We start from the raw sequence: 17688 nt of genomic DNA, 5'->3' as shown, positions 1-17688 counted from the left end.
CCTACTCCACCACTACCACATATATACAGTACAAAATCCGTGTACGTGTGTGTATAGTGCGTATGCTGTCTTGTGTGTGTGTGTGTGTATGCATGTATCTGTGCCTATGTTGGTGTTGCTTCACAGTCCCTGCTGTTCCATAAGGTGTATTTTATCTGTTTTTTAAATCTAATTGTACTGCTTGCATCAGTTACTTCATGTGGAATAGATTTCCATGTAGTCATGGCTCTATTTAGTACTGTGTGCCTTCCATCGTCTGTTCTGTACATGGGGACTGTGAAGAGGCCTCTTGTGGCATGTCTTGTGGGGTATGCATGTGTGTCCGAGCTGTGTGTCAGTAGTTCAAACAGGCAGCTTGGTGCATTCAACATGTCAATACCTCTCATAAATACAAGCAGTGATGAAGTCAATCTCTCCTCCACTTTGAGCCAGGAGAGATTGACATACATATTATTAATATTAGCTCTCTGTGTGCATCCAAGGGCCATCCGTGTTGTTCTGTTCTGAACCAATTGCAATTCTCCTAAGTAATTAAGTAATTTTTTTGTGGCACCTGACCACAAGACAAAACAGTCGTCCAGGTGCGACAAAACTAGGGCCTGTAGGACCTGCCTTGTTGACAGTGCTATCAAGAAGGTAGAGCAGCACCTCATCATAGACATACTTTTCCCCATCTTAGCTACTGTTGTATCAATATGTTTTGACCATGACAGTTTACAATCCAGCGTAACTCCCAGCAGTTTAGTCACCTCAACTTGCTCAATTTCCACATGATTTATTACAAGATTTTGTTGAGGTTTAGGGTTTAGTGATTTATTTGTACCAAATACAATGCTTTTAGTTTTAGAAATATTTAGGACTAACTAATTCCTTGCCACCCACTCTGAAATTAACTGCAACTCTTTGTTAAGTGTTGCAGTCATTTCAGTCGCTGTAGTAGCTGACATGTATAGTGTTAAGCTAGTGGCATGTCATTAGTAAAGATTGAAAAACATAATGGGCCTAGACAGCTACCCTGGGGAATTCCTGATTCTACCTGGATTATGTTGGAAAGTCTTCCATTAAAGAACACCTTCTGTGTTCTGTTAGACAGGTAACTCTTCATCCACGATATGGCAGGGTGTGTAAAGCCATAACACAAGTTTTGCCAGCAGCAGACTATGATCGATATTGTCAAAGGCCGCACTCAAGTGTAACAAAACAGCCGCCACAATTTATTTATCATAAATTTCTCTCTGCCAATCATCAGTCATTTGTGTAAGTGCTGTGCTTTTTGAATATCCATCTCTATAAGCATACTGAAAGTTTGTTGTCAATTTGTTTACAGTAAAATAGTATTGTATGTGGTCAAACACCATTTTTTCCAGAGGTTTACTAAGGGTTGGTAACAGGCTGATTGGTCAGCTATTTATGCCAGTAAAGGGGGCTTTACTATTCTTAGGTAGCAGAATGACTTTTGCTTCCCTCCAAGCTTGAGGGCACACACTTTCTAGTCTTAAATTGAAGATGTGGCAAATAGGAGTGGCAATATTGAATGCTATTATCCTCAGTTATTTTCCATCCAAGTTGTCAGACCCCGGTGGCTTGTCATTGTTGATAGACAACAATATTTTTTCCCCCTCTTCCACAGTAACTTTACGGAATTTAAAATTACAAATCATGTCTTTCATAATTTGGTCAGATATACAGTGGGGCAAAAAAGTATTTAGTCAGCCACCAATTTAGTCAGCCACCAACTTAAAAAAGATTTGAGAGGCCTGTAATTTTTATCATAGGTACACTTCAACTATGACAGACAAAATGAGAAAAGAAATCCAGAAAATCACATTGTAGGATTTTTAATGAATTTATTTGCAAATTATGGTGGAAAATAAGTATTTGGTCACCTACAAACAAGCAAGATTTCTGGCTCTCACAGACCTGTAACTTCTTCTTTAAGAGGCTCCTCTGTCCTCCACTCGTTACCTGTATTAATGGCACCTGTTTGAACTTGTCCACAACCTCAAACAGTCACACTCCAAACTCCACTATGGCCAAGACCAAAGAGCTGTCAAAGGACACCAGAAACAAAAGTGTAGACCTGCACCAGGCTGGGAAGACTGAATCTGCAATAGGTAAGCAGCTTGGTTTGAATAAATCAACTGTGGGAGCAATTATTAGGAAATGGAAGACATACAAGACCACTGATAATCTCCCTCGATCTGGGGCTCCACGCAAGATCTCACCCCGTGGGGTCAAAATCATCACAAGAACGGTGAGCAAAAATCCCAGAACCGCACGGGGGGACCTAGAGAATGACCTGCAGAGAGCTGGGACCAAAGTAACAAAGCCTACCATCAGTAACACACTACGCCGCCAGGGACTCAAATCCTGCAGTGCCAGACGTGTCCCCCTGCTTAAGCCAGTACATGTCCAGGCCCGTCTGAAGTTTGCTAGAGAGCATTTGGATGATCCACAAGAAGATTGGGAGAATGTCATATGGTCAGATGAAACCAAAATATAACTTTTTGGTAAAAACTCAACTCGTCGTGTTTGGAGGACAAAGAATGCTGAGTTGCATCCAAAGAACACCATACCTACTGTGAAGCATGGGGGTGGAAACATCATGCTTTGGGGCTGTTTTTCTGCAAAGGGACCAGGACGACTGATCCATGTAAAGGAAAGAATGAATGGGGCCATGTATCGTGAGATTTTGAGTGAAAACCTCCTTCCATCAGCAAGGGCATTGAAGATGGAACGTGGCTGGGTCTTTCAGCATGACAATGATCCCAAACACACCGCCCGGGCAATGAAGGAGTGGCTTCGAAAGAAGCATTTCAAGGTCCTGGAGTGGCCTAGCCAGTCTCCAGATCTCAACCCCATAGAACATCTTTGGAGAGAGTTGAAAGTCTGTGTTGCCCAGCAACAGCCCCAAAACATCACTGCTCTAGAGGAGATCTGCATGGAGGAATGAGCCAAAATACCAGAAACAGTGTGTGAAAACCTTGTGAAGACTTACAGAAAACGGTTGACCTCTGTCATTGCCAACAAAGAGTATATAACAAAGTATTGAGATAAACTTTTGTTATTGACCAAATACTTATTTTCCACCATAATTTGCAAATAAATTCATAAAAAATCCTACAATGTGATTTTCAGGATTTGTTTTCTCATTTTGTCTGTCATAGTTGAAGTGTACCTATGATGAAAATTACAGGCCTCTCTCATCTTTTTAAGTGGGAGAACTTGCACAATTGGTGGCTGACTAAATATTTTTTTGCCCCACTGTACTTGGATGTGTAGTGACATTTGTTGATGTATTTGTTGCTGGCATGTTATGCCTACATTTGCTAGTCTTGCCAATGAAAAAAACATTAATATCAGTTGGTTTTGTGATGAATGGACCATCTGTTTCATTGAATGATGGAGCTGAGATTGCCTTTTTTTCACAGAAATTAATTTAAGGTGCTCCAAAGCTTTTTACTATCATTCTTTATTTTATTTATCTTGGTTTCATAGTGTAGTTTCTTCTTATTTTTATTCAATTTGGTCACATGATCTCTCAATTTGCAATAAGTTTGCCAATCGGTTGAGCAGCCAGACTTATTTGCCATTCATTTTGCCTCATCCCTCTCAACCATGCAATTGTTCAATTCCTCATCATCCACAGGGATTTAACATTTTTTACAGTCATTTTCTTAACGGGTGCATGCTTATTAGCCACTGGAATAAGCTATTTCAGTTTCTGTTTGCTCCTCATTACACACCACGGACCAACAGTTATTCTTTACATCAATAACATAGGAATCACTACAAAACTTATTGTATGACCTCTTATACACTATATTAGGCACAGCCTTTGGAACTTTGGTTTTCCTAGATATGGCTACTATATTGTGATCACTACATCCGATGGATCTGGATACTGCTTTCAAGCACATTTCTGCAGCATTAGCGAAGATGTGATCAATACATGTTGATGATTTCATTCCTGTGCTGTTTGTAACTACCTTGGTAGGTTGACTGATAACCTGAACAAGGTTGCAGGCACTGGTTACAGTTTGAAGCTTTTTCTTGAGTGGGCAGCTTGATGAAAGCCAGTCAATATTTAAATATAAAAGTATATATATACCTCTCTGTTGATATCACATACTTTATCAACCATTTCACACTTGTTATCCAGATACTGACTGTTAGCATTTGGTGGTCTATATATGTCAGATTTAGACTTTATATATAATACCGTTCAAAGGTTTGGGGTCACTTAGAAATGTCCTTGTTTTCCATGAAAACATACATGAAATGAGTTGTAGTAGGAAACCTAGTCATGACGTTGACAAGGTTATAAATAATGATTTTTAATTGAAATAGTGTCCTTCAAACTTTGCTTTCGTCAAAGAATCCTCAATTTGCAGCAATTACAGCCTTGTCAGACCTTTGTCATTCTAGTTGTCAGTTTGTTGAGGTAATCTGAAGAGATTTCACCCCATGCTTCCTGAAGCACCTCCCACAAGTTGGATTGACTTAATAGGCACTTCTTATGTACCTTACGGTCAAGCTGCTCCATCGGGTTGAGATCCGGTGACTGTGTTGGCAACTCCATTATAGACAGAATACCAGCTGACTGCTTCTTCCCCATAAATAGTTATTGCATAGTTTGGAGCTCTGCTTTGGGTCATTGTCCTGTTGTAGGAGGGAATTGGCTCCAATTAAGCACCGTCCACAGGGTATGTCGTTGCAAAATGGAGTGATAGCCTTCCTTCTTCAAGATCCCTTTTACCCTGTACAAATCTCCCACTTTACCACCACCAAAGCACCCCGAGAACATCACATTGCCTCCAAAATGCTTGATAGATGGCGTCAAGCAATCCTCCAGCATCTTTTCATTTTTTTCTGTGTCTCACGAATGTTATTCTTTGTGATCAGAACACCTCAAACTTAGATTAGTCTGACCATAACACTTTTTTTTTTACAATCTTCCTATGTCCAGTGTCTGTGTTCTTAATCTTAATATTTTCTTTTTATTGGCCAGTCTGAGATGTGGGTTTTTCTTTGCAACTCTGCAACTCAACTCTGTTGACATTGAGATTGGTGTTTTGCAGGTATTATTTAGCTGCCAGTTGAGGTCTTGTGAGGCGTCTGTTTCTCAAACTAGACACTCTAATGTACTTATCCTCTTGCTCAGCTGTGCACCAGGGCCTCCCACTCCTCTTTCTATTCTGGTTAGAGCCAGTTTGCACTGTTCTGTGAAGGGAGTAGTACACAGCATTGTATGAGATCTTCATTTTCTTGGCAATTTCTTGCATGGAATAGCCTTCATTTCCCAAGAATAGACTGATGAGTTTCAGAAGAAAGGTCTTTGTTTTTGTCCATTTTGAGCCCGTAATCGAACCCACAAATGCTGATGCTCCAGATACTCAACTAGTCTAAAGAAGGCTAGTTTTATTGCTTCTTTTATCAGAACAACAATTTTCAGCTGTGCTAACATAATTGCAAAAGGGTTTTCTAATGATCAATTAGCCTTTTAAAATTATAAACTTGGATTAGCTAACACAGCGTGCGATTGGAACACAGGAGTAATGGTTGCTGATAATGGGCCTCTGTACGCCTATGTAGATATTCCATAAAAAATCAGCCGTTTCCAGCTACAATAGTCATTTACAACATTAATAATGTCTACACTGTATTTATGATCAGTTTGATGTTATTTTAATGGACAAAAAATGTACATCACAGAAGAATGAAATGTAAGCAAAACTGTTTGACATAGAAACACCAGATTTTTGTTTTATGTTATTTTATATCATCTTTATTAATTATGAAAATATGAAAAATATTAATAACATTCCACCCATGAGGCCAAAGAGTGTGCTTTTGGTCATTGACTGCAGGAAAGGGCTACGGAGAGTTCTCTGAAAACAATGAAACATCCATTTGATCAACAGATGTAAAGCATTTAAGCTTGATGGCGCATAAGCAGCCGGCCAGATGGTTGACTTGATTAGAGCATGTGTCCTTACAATGATACATGATGATGCTTATTGAAAATAATGTTCAGCAGGTGCACTTCCTGAGCTACATAAGAAATCCAAATGAAACGATAAAGAAACATGTTCCCGATCCCCTGGGATAGATAGGGGGAGGGGTGTGAAAGGAAAATGGCAGTCAAGAGTGCTTTGTTAGGTCAATCACATAAGCAGGAAGTGTATAATCAAAGTCACATAATGTTATGTTCCAGAGCGCTGCACTACATGGGCTGAATGCATATGTTCCATGTAGGCCCCTGCCTAACCGCACTCCCATTCAATTCATCCCTGACTGTGTCATTGATGAAAGTGGGTTTAGACTGGGGTCCAAATCATGATGCAGGATGATACCACAGAGTGATTAATGCTACAGCTGAAGCTAATGAGCTGTTTGACATAGTGTTTGTGACCACCTGAAGGGCTCTGTGCAGAACTACACCTCAGTGGGAAAGCCTGCCTGGCTGCCTGACTGGGCTGCCTGCCTGACTGGGCTGCCTGCCTGCCTGCCTGCCTGGGCTCAGGGCTGCCTCACCTTGCGTTGCTGTGTGTCACATTATCCATGGGATTCCAGCTCAGACAGAATCCCCCCTTTGGCACAAGCCCCATTTGTCCTCCCAGGGTTGCTGCATACAGACCACGACACTGAATCACATTTTATAAAATATCTACCATATAAAGACTCACCATTACCATCATCTAAAATAGAGCTCCCTTTTTTAGGCTGGACTTCATCACATTACAATGGATAGGATTTTAATGTTCAGTAGCAACATTTTGTAGATTTCTTGCTAACTTAATCTATACCAAAACAGTTTTACCTTCACATTTGAACAACTACAATATATACGATTATATACGATTGCACCTAGTTTTTAAAATCAACTAAATGAAAACATCAGTTATGAATGCTTATTTCTTGCTTCACTGAGAGACTGTCCTTGTGTACATAATGACTGTGGTCCTCTCCAATATGGGTCCAGTGCTCCTTGTCGATTTGATTGTTTAATTAGCATAATAAATACTTATTTTGCATATGGCTGGCCTCTTTCTCAGTGCAATCATAATAGGGTGTAAATCCACAATTTTCCCAAAGAATAGACTGCAATAATGCAAATGTAATTACGCTTTCATAGCATAAAACCAAGTGGACTATGTAGTAGACTCACTTCATGGCATAATAACTGTAGAAAGCTGACAGATAAGACAGAGTTGTATAATATAAGCAATCTCTTGACCCATAGCATCCTATTACCCATTCTGGAGTACAAAACAACATGTCATTATTTTGGGCCGATGCATTCAGTAAACAGGCATTCAGTAAACAGGCATTCAGTAAACAGGCATTCAGTAAACAGGCATATGTATATTCACATGCTTGTGTGTGCTTTGCAAACACACTATGAATATGATTTTCACAGTGCACGCTGGAGTATAAAATGAAATGTTTTGTATGTATGGCACCATATGGAGAACAATCTTTGTCATGCTCAAGCTATAAAGACATTTACTGAGGCCTGTTCCTAATATTTTAGTAGTATATGAGGTATAAGAGGAATATGAGGCTAAATGAAATCATGTTCTCAGTATATTCTTCACAATCCCACCTGTCCATAGCGACGTACTTATTGTATACCAAAGGTTTTGAGCAGTTTCACCCCCCAGAGATATACACTGAGTGTACAAAACATTTGGAACACCTTCATAATATTGAGTTTTACCCCCCACACACACCCCTTTTGCCCTCAGAACAGCAACAATTTGTCAGGGTATGGACTCTACAGGTGTCGAAAGTGTTCCACGAGGATGCTGGCCCATGTTGACTCGTCAGCTGTCAGAGCAGCTTACCGATCGCTGCAGCTGTACACAGCCCATCTGTAAATAGCCCATCCAACCAACTACCTACCTCATCCCCATATTTGTTTTTGTTTTTCTGCTCTTTTTCACACCAGTATTTCTACTTGCACATCTTCATCTGCACATATATCACTCCAGCGTAAATTGCTAAATTGTAATTACTTTGCCACTATTGGCCTATTTATTGCCTTACCTCCTTACTTAATTTTCACACACTGTATACAGATTTTTCTATTGTACAATACTGTACAATATTTTGTCCCATGTGTAACTCTGTGTTGTTTTTGTTGCACTGCTTTGCTTTATCTTGGCCAGGTCACAGTTGTAAATGAGAACTTGTTCTCAGCTAGCCTACCTGGTTAAATAAAGGTGAAATATATTTTAAAAAAGAAAAAAAAGGCTTCCCACAGTTGTGTCATGTTGGCTGGAAATCCTTTGGGTGGTGGACCATTCTTGATACACAGCAGTGTTGCAGTTCTTGACATGGACCGGTGCACCTGGCACCTACTACCATACCCTGTTCAAATGCACTTAAATCTTTTGTCTAGCCCATTCACCCTCTGAATGACACACATGCACAATCCATTTTCTCAAGGCTTAGAAATGATTATTTAACCTTTCTGCTCGCCTTCATCTACACTGATTGAAGTGGGTAACAGGTGACATCAATAAGGGATCATCATTTTCACCTGGATTCACCTGGTCAGTCTATGTCATTGAAAGATGTTTTGTACACTCAGTGTATTGGTGACAATATAAGTGTCAATCGGTGTCAATATATTGGTGTCAATAGAGTTGTTATCTCTCCCAGATATATATATATATATATATTGGTGTAAATGAAAGGCCCAAAAGATTGTCAAAGACTCCAGCCACCCAAGTCATAGACTGTTCTTTCTGCTGCCGCACGGCAAGCGATGCCGGTGCACCAAGTCTGGAACCAAGAGGACCCAGAACATCTTCTACCCCTAAGCCGTAAGACTGCTAAATAGTTAGTTAAATAGTTAACCAAATACTGTAGCTATCAGGACTATCTGCATTGACCCTTTTTGCACTAACTGTTTTGACTCATTACATACGTTGCTGCTACTGTTCACTATGTCACTTTATCCCTAGTTATATGTACATACAGTGCCTTGCGAAAATATTCGGCCCCCTTGAACTTTGCGACCTTTTGCCACATTTCAGGCTTCAAACATAAAGATATAAAACTGTCTTTTTTTGTGAAGAATCAACAACAAGTGGGACACAATCATGAAGTGGAACAACATTTATTGGATATTTCAAACTTTTTTAACAAATCAAAACTGAAAAATTGGGCGTGCAAAATTATTCAGCCCCTTTACTTTCAGTGCAGCAAACTCTCTCCAGAAGTTCAGTGAGGATCTCTGAATGATCCAATGTTGACCTAAATGACTAATGATGATAAATACAATCCACCTGTGTGTAATCAAGTCTCCGTATAAATGCACCTGCACTGTGATAGTCTCAGAGGTCCGTTAAAAGCGCAGAGAGCATCATGAAGAACAAGGAACACACCAGGCAGGTCCGAGATACTGTTGTGAAGAAGTTTAAAGCCGGATTTGGATACAAAAAGATTTCCCAAGCTTTAAACATCCCAAGGAGCACTGTGCAAGCGATAATATTGAAATGGAAGGAGTATCAGACCACTGCAAATCTACCAAGACCTGGCCGTCCCTCTAAACTTTCAGCTCATACAAGGAGAAGTCTGATCAGATATGCAGCCAAGAGGCCCATGATCACTCTGGATGAACTGCAGAGATCTACAGCTGAGGTGGGAGACTCTGTCCATAGGACAACAATCAGTCGTAAATTGCACAAATCTGGCCTTTATGGAAGAGTGGCAAGAAGAAAGCCATTTCTTAAAGATATCCATAAAAAGTGTCGTTTAAAGTTTGCCACAAGCCACCTGGGAGACACACCAAACATGTGGAAGAAGGTGCTCTGGTCAGATGAAACCAAAATTGAACTTTTTGGCAACAATGCAAAACGTTATGTTTGGCGTAAAAGCAACACAGCTCATCACCCTGAACACACCATCCCCACTGTCAAACATGGTGGTGGCAGCATCATGGTTTGTGCCTGCTTTTCTTCAGCAGGGACAGGGAAGATGGTTAAAATTTATGGGAAGATGGATGGAGCCAAATACAGGACCATTCTGGAAGAAAACCTGATGGAGTCTGCAAAAGACCTGAGACTGGGACGGAGATTTGTCTTCCAACAAGACAATGATCCAAAACATAAAGCAAAATCTACAATGGAATGGTTCAAAAATAAACATATCCAGGTGTTAGAATGGCCAAGTCAAAGTCCAGACCTGAATCCAATCGAGAATCTGTGGAAAGAACTGAAAATTGCTGTTCACAAATGCTCTCCATCCAACCTCACTGAGCTCGAGCTGTTTTGCAAGGAGGAATGGGAAAACATTTCAGTCTCTTGATGTGCAAAACTGATAGAGACATACCCCAAGCGACTTACAGCTGTAATCGCAGCAAAAGGTGGCGCTACAAAGTATTAACTTAAGGGGGCTGAATAATTTTGCACGCCCAATTTTTCAGTTTTTGATTTGTTAAAAAAGTTTGAAATATCCATTAAATGTCGTTCCACTTCATGATTGTGTCCCACTTGTTGTTGATTCTTCACAAAAAAATACAGTTTTATATATTTATGTTTGAAGCCTGAAATGTGGCAAAAGGTCGCAAAGTTCAAGGGGGCCGAATACTTTCGCAAGGCACTGTATCTACCTCAATTACCTCGTACCCCTGCACAGTGACTCAGTACTGGTCCTCCAGACAAGTTATTGTTACTCATTATGTATCTATTATTACTTTTAATATTACGTGTTTTACTTTTGTATTATTTCTCTATTTTCTTTCTCTCTGCATTGTTGGCAAGGGACCTTTAAGTAAGCATTTCACTGTTAGTCCACAGCTGTAGAAGCATGTGACGAATTAACTTTGATTTAAGCTGAGTAGTGTTAATTATTTAAAGCTATTTATTATCTCTATTTATATCTGTACTCTCTCACATTACACATGGTGGACTTCGCTCCCTGCTGCTGTCTCTCCTCCATGATACACTGGGCTCTCCCTGGCCCCAAGGTCCACCAGTGCCGCCCAACCAGCACAATCTCCCAACCTGTGACTTCTATAATCTCCTTTCTCTGAGCTCTTATCCCACACTGCATCTGCCTGCTGACCCTGAGGCACACGGCGGCCGCCACCCACTGCTAAGCCTTGGAAAATGAATTTTCCTGATGATGGAGAGGCTGCATTATGGCGCTGTACAGTAGAGTGCGTGTGGTCTGCCAGACTGGCTGTCTGAGCCCTCAGAACGGGGAGCAACAGTCTCCTGGGGCCCCGCCAGAGAATGGGCCAGAGCTGCCGTCTAATTCATCACAGGTCGGCAGAAAACAAGCAATCGCAGAGAGCTTAAACAAAGAAATGGTGCAAAAGACACAAAAGCTCTCGCCGGGACCCAGGCAATTCCCCTGGTCACAGCGGTTGGCTGCATGAGTGTCAGGTTAAAGAAGGATTTTTGAGACAATGAATTGTGTATGTGTGCCATTCAGAGAGTGAATGGGCAAGACAAATGATTTAACTGCCTTTGAACGAGGTATGGTAGTGGGTGCCATGCGCACCAATTTGAGTGTATCAAGAACTGCAACGTGCTGGGTTTTTCACGCTCAACAGTTTCCCATGTGTATTAAGAATGGTCCACCACCCAAAGGACATCTAGCCAACTTGACACAACTGTGGGAAGCATTGGATTCAACATGGGCCAGCATCCATGTGGAACGTTTTCGACACCTGTCGAGTCCATACCCTGACCAAATGAGGCTGTTCTGAGGGCAAAAGGGGTGAGAGGTGGGGGGATTTCAACGCAATATTGGGAAGTTTTTTTAAATGTTTTGCACACTCAGTGCATATCTGTGAGAGGGAAAAGGGTGTGAAACTGCTCAAAAACTTTGATATAGGTACTTTCAATTGCACTAGTGGGATTATGAAGAATATACTGAGAACATAATTTAATTTAACCTCAAATTACTTTTGTTTTTACTTTACTTCTTTACTTCTCTATGGGGGATCTTTGCTTCGCTATAGAGGTTATTTACTTCTCTACAGAGGCTCTTTACTTCTCTACAGAGGCTCTTTACTTCTCTACAGAGGCTCTTTACTTCTCTATAGAGGCTCTTTACTTCTCTATAGAGGCTCTTTACTTCTCTACAGAGGCTCTTTACTTCTCTACAGAGGCTCTTTGCTTCTCTATAGAGGCTTTTTACTTCTCTATATAAGCTATTTAGTTCTCTATAGTGGTTCTTTACTTCTCTGTGCTACTCTATAGTGGTTCTTTACTTCTCTGTAGAGGCTCTTTACCTCTCTGTACTTCTCTATAGAGGCTCTTTACTTCTCTATAGAGGCTCTTTGCTTTTTCTATAGAGGCTCTTTACTTTTGCTTCTCTAGAGGCTCTTTCTTTAGAGGCGTTTTACTTCTCTGTAGAGGCTCTGTACTTCTCTATAGAGGCTCTTTGCTTCTCTATACAGAGGCTCTTTACTTCTCTGTAGAGGCTTCTCTTCAGAAGCTATTTAGTTCTCTATAGTGGCTTCTCTTGCTCTTTCTACATAGGCTCTTTACTTCCTACAGAGGCTCTACTTCTCTATAGAGGCTCTTTGCTTCTCATACAGATTTACTTCTCTGTAGTGGTTCTTTCTATAGAGGCTCTTTGCTTTTAGAGGCTCTACTTCTCTATAGAGGCTCTTTACTTCTCTATATAAGCTATTTAGTTCTCTATAGTGGTTCTTTACTTCTCTTTAGAGGCTCTACTTCTCTATAGAGGCTCTTTGCTTCTCTATAGAGGCTCTTTACTTCTCTATAGAGGCTCTTTGCTTCTCTATAGAGGCTCTTTGCTTCTCTTCAGACGCTCTTTACTTCTCTATAGAGGCTCTTTGCTTTTCTACATAGGCTCTTTACTTCCATACAGAGGCTCTTTACTTCTCTATAGAGGCTCTTTGCTTCCATTCAGAGGCGTTTTACTTCTCTGTAGAGGCTCTGTACTTCTCTATAGAGGCTCTATACGTCTCTACGGAGGCTCTTTACTTCTCTAGAGGCTCTTTACTTCTCTATAGAGGCTCTTTACTTCTCTATAGTGGCTCTTTACTTCTCTATAGAGGCTCATTACTTCTCTATAGAGGCTCTTTACTTCTCTATAGAGGCTCTTTACTTCTCTATAGCGGCTCTTTACTACTCTATAGAGGCTCTTTACTTTTCTATAGAGGCTCTTTACTTCTCTATAGAGGCTCTTTACTTCTCTATAGAGGCGCATTACTTCTCTATAGTGGCTCATTACTTCTCTATAGTGGCTCTTTACTTCTCTATAGAGGCTCTTTACTTCTCTATAGAGGCTCATTACTTCTCTATAGCGGCTCTTTACTTCTCTATAGTGGCTCTTTACTTCTCTATAGAGGCTTATTACTTCTCTATAGAGGCTCATTACTTCTCTATAGAGGCTCATTACTACTCTTTACTACTCTGTCTTTACCGAAGTGGTCCCCAAGGCTGATGCTCCACTATTGAGCTTACTTTCAAAGTAGCCACCATCCATATTGAGATCCTCCTCAAATAGACTCATTCACATTCCACAGAAGATTGCACATGTTCAACAAGAGGCTGGTTTTAAAGGATCATCCAATTCTATTTCAACCGTGAAACATCCTGCAACCGCGCGTGTGTGTGTGCGCGCGCGCGCACGTATGTGTGTGTGTGTGTGTGTGTGTGTGTGTGTGTGTGTGTACTTATTCATGGTATGTCAAACTATTGGATATTTTTCATGATGTTTAAAGAGGGTAGGAGTCTATGTTTTGCTTCCCCTGTCCACACTGAGCAAATCTTTCACTGTAATCTCCTCTATCTCTCAGGATCTTACTGGAGTTTCATAGTGGTTCCCTCATCCTGTTCACACTCAGATCCAGCAGGGTAACTCAGAAACACAACAGACAGGCTCATTTTTTGACAGGTTCCCAGTTTTCCAGCGGCATGTCTCACCACCAGCGCCTGCTATGTAACAGTCCTTGTGATGGAGGGGAAGGAAGTGTAGTGAGCAAAATGGTGTATGTGTGTGGGTATGTGTGTATGTGTGGTTATATATGTGTGGGGGTAGTATAAAAAAAAAAGTATAAATATCCTTGTCTCAGCAGGCCTCAGCTCTCCACCAGCCAACATTACCACTCCCAACATCGTCACTCCCATCGTCAACGGCTTCACGGGTATCCCCCACCATCAGCCCAACGGACATCCCACCATTGAGACCATGTATACCAACGGTCTCTCGCCCTACTCCACCCAGAGCCCCAACGCCGCAGACACCCTCCAGCAAGCCTTCACCGGAGTACAGCAATACACAGGTATTGTACACATTGAGAAGTAGAGCAATACACAGCACAGATACTGTGCACACTGGCCTGGGCCCTTAAACCCTGGCCCAGACTGAGAGAGATGTGCACTAATATGGTGCAGGAGTAAAATCAGGGACGTGTTGGTGTACCATAAAGCAGAATGGCTACTGTTTCTTTACAGGTGCATATCATTGAATGACAAACTACATAACTGACAGCATAAACACAGCGTACCTGACCGAAAACAAGAGATACTGTATTGAGAGGTATAGAGATCTATATGAGATATACCAATACAAAGTGTGTGTGTGTGTGTGTGTGTGTGTGTGTGTGTGTGTGTGTGTGTGTGTGTGTGTGTGTGTGTGTGTGCGTGTGCGTGTGTGTGTGTGTGTGTGTGTGTGTGTGTGCGTGTTTGTGTGTGTGTGGGGGTGGGGTGTGGGTGTGGGTGTGTGTTACAGCTATCTACCCAGCCGGCACACTGACTCCCATAGGTCAGACACTGCCTCAGCCATCACAGGTCATCCAGCAGCAGCAACAGAGAGAAGGTGAGGGTGAGAGAATAATATTTCTATTTTACAACGCTATTGTAAATATTCACTTTTATTGCTTTATTTTCATATTTCGATATTCCAATTTACAGGTTAAAGAGTATTATGTTAAATACAATTGCATTTCATTTTTTGGTATTACACTTTCCTAGTAATATTGTCCAGGTGTTATAATGCTGTGATGAAATGTTCTCATTTTGAAAATGAAAGTGTTACACAGTACTCTGTACGCATAATGGTATTATCTGGGGCAAAACCAATCAATCATCATCATCAATGTGATGCAGGATGGACTTTGGCTTCAACCTTTTCCTAAAAGTAGACTACATGGAGATTACATTAGAGCATGTACAGTATTGGTTGATTGCATTGTGTAATCCATTGACTGGGTTCAAACACATTTCTCGTCACATCTCAATCTGCTTAGCTGATTATGATGACAACCGTGTGGGATGTCATGTCATTTTGGATTCACTATTTCTAAGTCGTTACCAATCTGTTTTTCCTCAAATAAGTATGCGTGCATTATTATTATTATGTAGGCCTTTGTGTTGATGAAATAGTCTGATTTCCACCATTGTTTGACTAGATTATATGCTTGAATGAAGGCTTAATGCTGCCTCTGAACGGCTCCATCTAAACAAATCAGAAAGTTTCCACCTCAGTGATGTAATGGTGCCACACCATGCAAAATCAAATCAAAGTTGGAAAATGCACAGTTTGTATTTGTGGTGGTAAGCACAGTTTTATTATTTATTAATACTGTCACAGAAGTCAGAACAAATGTCTTTGCCACTCCATTAGTCGTGCTCCTCAGATCTGTTCCCCGGCCAAATGAGAAGCCACGGGTCTGCAGGCAGCGGAAAATAGGTCTGATTGTGGTTGCCATGGTTTCTGTGTGTTCGCAGGGCCCGAGGGCTGTAACCTGTTCATCTACCACCTGCCACAGGAGTTTGGAGATAACGAACTCATGCAGATGTTTCTGCCTTTCGGGAGCGTCATCTCCTCCAAGGTCTTCATGGACCGAGCCACCAACCAGAGCAAATGTTTCGGTGAGTTTTAAAGCTAGTTTTAAATGGGTGGTCTATGTTTGTTCAGTCAACCAAACAATTAAAACAGTTTCATGTATTGCAAACAAGGCAAGGATTCCTGTGATATTTCAACAAAAGTAAACTTTTTAAACAAATTGTTAGCCTATAATCCCCTTGTTATTTCAGTGGGGATGTCCTCAGAGCTTGAAAAGCATTTATCTATCTGTTTACTACAAAGCTTTGGAATAGGATGTATGTAGCCACAGCATCAAGATCACCACTCTGTAACCCATATACCTGTCAATACCCAGTGTGCACTGGTGCTGATTCACACCCCAACCTGGATCTGGTCCCACTTGGCTCCACAGACCAGACCTGACTTTGGCCTTGAAAATAAAAGTGGGGATGAAGAGAGGGGAGAGAAAAGATTTGGCAAAGGACAATTATAGATCAGCATTTGTTTTCACTTGAGGGAGCCGTACATCCCTGGGTAAAACTGATTTCTGCCATGCTCTCAGGGCGAACTTAATAACATAGAAATTCATAAAAGAAGTCCTATTTGCAGTATTGACTAATACACTATGCTTTTACAACATAATGTTAGGTCTGACAGGGCTGCTTTGTAGGGTAATTCATCTAGAAAGCAGGAAGAGGGTTAAACCCAGACTGATGGTGCATGGAGAACAGCTGACATGGAGAGCTCCCCTTAAAAGGAAGTTTAAGTCCACATCCTTCCCTGTTATCTGTGGCACGGTTGGCCCGGGGTCCTCCTTTCATCCTCTCCTCCTCCCTCCCTCCCTCCCTCTCTCCCCCTTAACCCTTCCCCCTAATGAGGCATTATAGGCAGACACCTCCCTCCCATGTGGCAGGAGACCTGGGGAGGATCCTGTTGTTTTTCATGGGTCATCGACTGTTGCTAATGACACTCTAGACACTGGGGATTGCATCAACCGGAGCCACACTCCACTGCAATTTCTGGTCACTTACTTTTACGGCTTTATTCTTACACTTGATGGAAACAGGATGCTCAGCATGAGTTTGGGCTTGGGTGTCTAGGGTCATACACATGTGCCTCTGCTTCGGCCTGTCTCTCTGTGTTCATCTGTGGGCTCTGCTTTTCTGTGCAAGTGGCACATCCACAAACGCATGCTCATTGATATATATTGAAGAGCATTTGAGAGTGTTTGCACAAGCTACACGGAGAAGCAAAATGGTTCAAATGACAGAAATTGTTATATATTGTTCAATATTGTTCAACATTACTTTGGTTCCAATCAAAATAAGCACTTTGATATAATAAATAGTCAAAGCATAATGCTATTAGATTGAGCAAGTGCATTGTTTGAAATCCTTTCTCTGTTTCCTCATAATTCAATTATTATTTGGCTACATGTTCGTATTGTACAGTTTTGGCTTTTAGGTTTATACACTTCGTTTCTTTTCTCCTAGGGTTTGTGAGCTTCGACAACCCAGCTAGCGCACAGGCAGCTATTCAAGCCATGAATGGCTTTCAGATTGGAATGAAGAGGTTGAAAGTCCAGTTAAAACGACCGAAGGATGCCAGCCGCCCTTACTGACACAACCTAGCCATCAGTATTCACTGCAACAGCACAGGTTAGCCCAGTGGACTCTCTTATAGACTCAGACTGATAGAATGCCTGTCAACTAGAAATGGGAAAATCTATCATCATCATGATAGACAAAGATTGACTGAATTGCAAATGTGGGCTGGCTTTCTCTAAACCATCACACTGATATCATGGGCAGAATTGAATAATTACAAATAACTGTAAAATCTATACCTCAAGAAATGTAATCTACATATCTAAATAACTTC

The 17688-nt window shown here is 41.2% G+C and overlaps 1 protein-coding gene across 1 annotated transcript in view; it reads left to right on the top strand.

Moving 5' to 3' along the window:
• Positions 1 to 14917, top strand: part of LOC115144879 (CUGBP Elav-like family member 5) — a 49544-nt gene extending 34627 nt beyond the window's left edge. The window contains exons 9-11 of the mRNA XM_065002787.1: positions 14075 to 14281; positions 14731 to 14817; positions 14913 to 14917. Of these exons, the coding sequence (XP_064858859.1) occupies positions 14075 to 14281; positions 14731 to 14817; positions 14913 to 14917 (299 nt within the window). The remainder of the gene's footprint in view (positions 1 to 14074; positions 14282 to 14730; positions 14818 to 14912) is intronic.
• Positions 14918 to 17688: the final 2771 nt, after the last annotated feature.

Source organism: Oncorhynchus nerka, linkage group LG17 (assembly GCF_034236695.1).
Source record: "Oncorhynchus nerka isolate Pitt River linkage group LG17, Oner_Uvic_2.0, whole genome shotgun sequence".
NCBI lineage: Eukaryota > Metazoa > Chordata > Actinopteri > Salmoniformes > Salmonidae > Oncorhynchus > Oncorhynchus nerka.
This window is presented reverse-complemented; position numbering and strand designations above follow the sequence as displayed.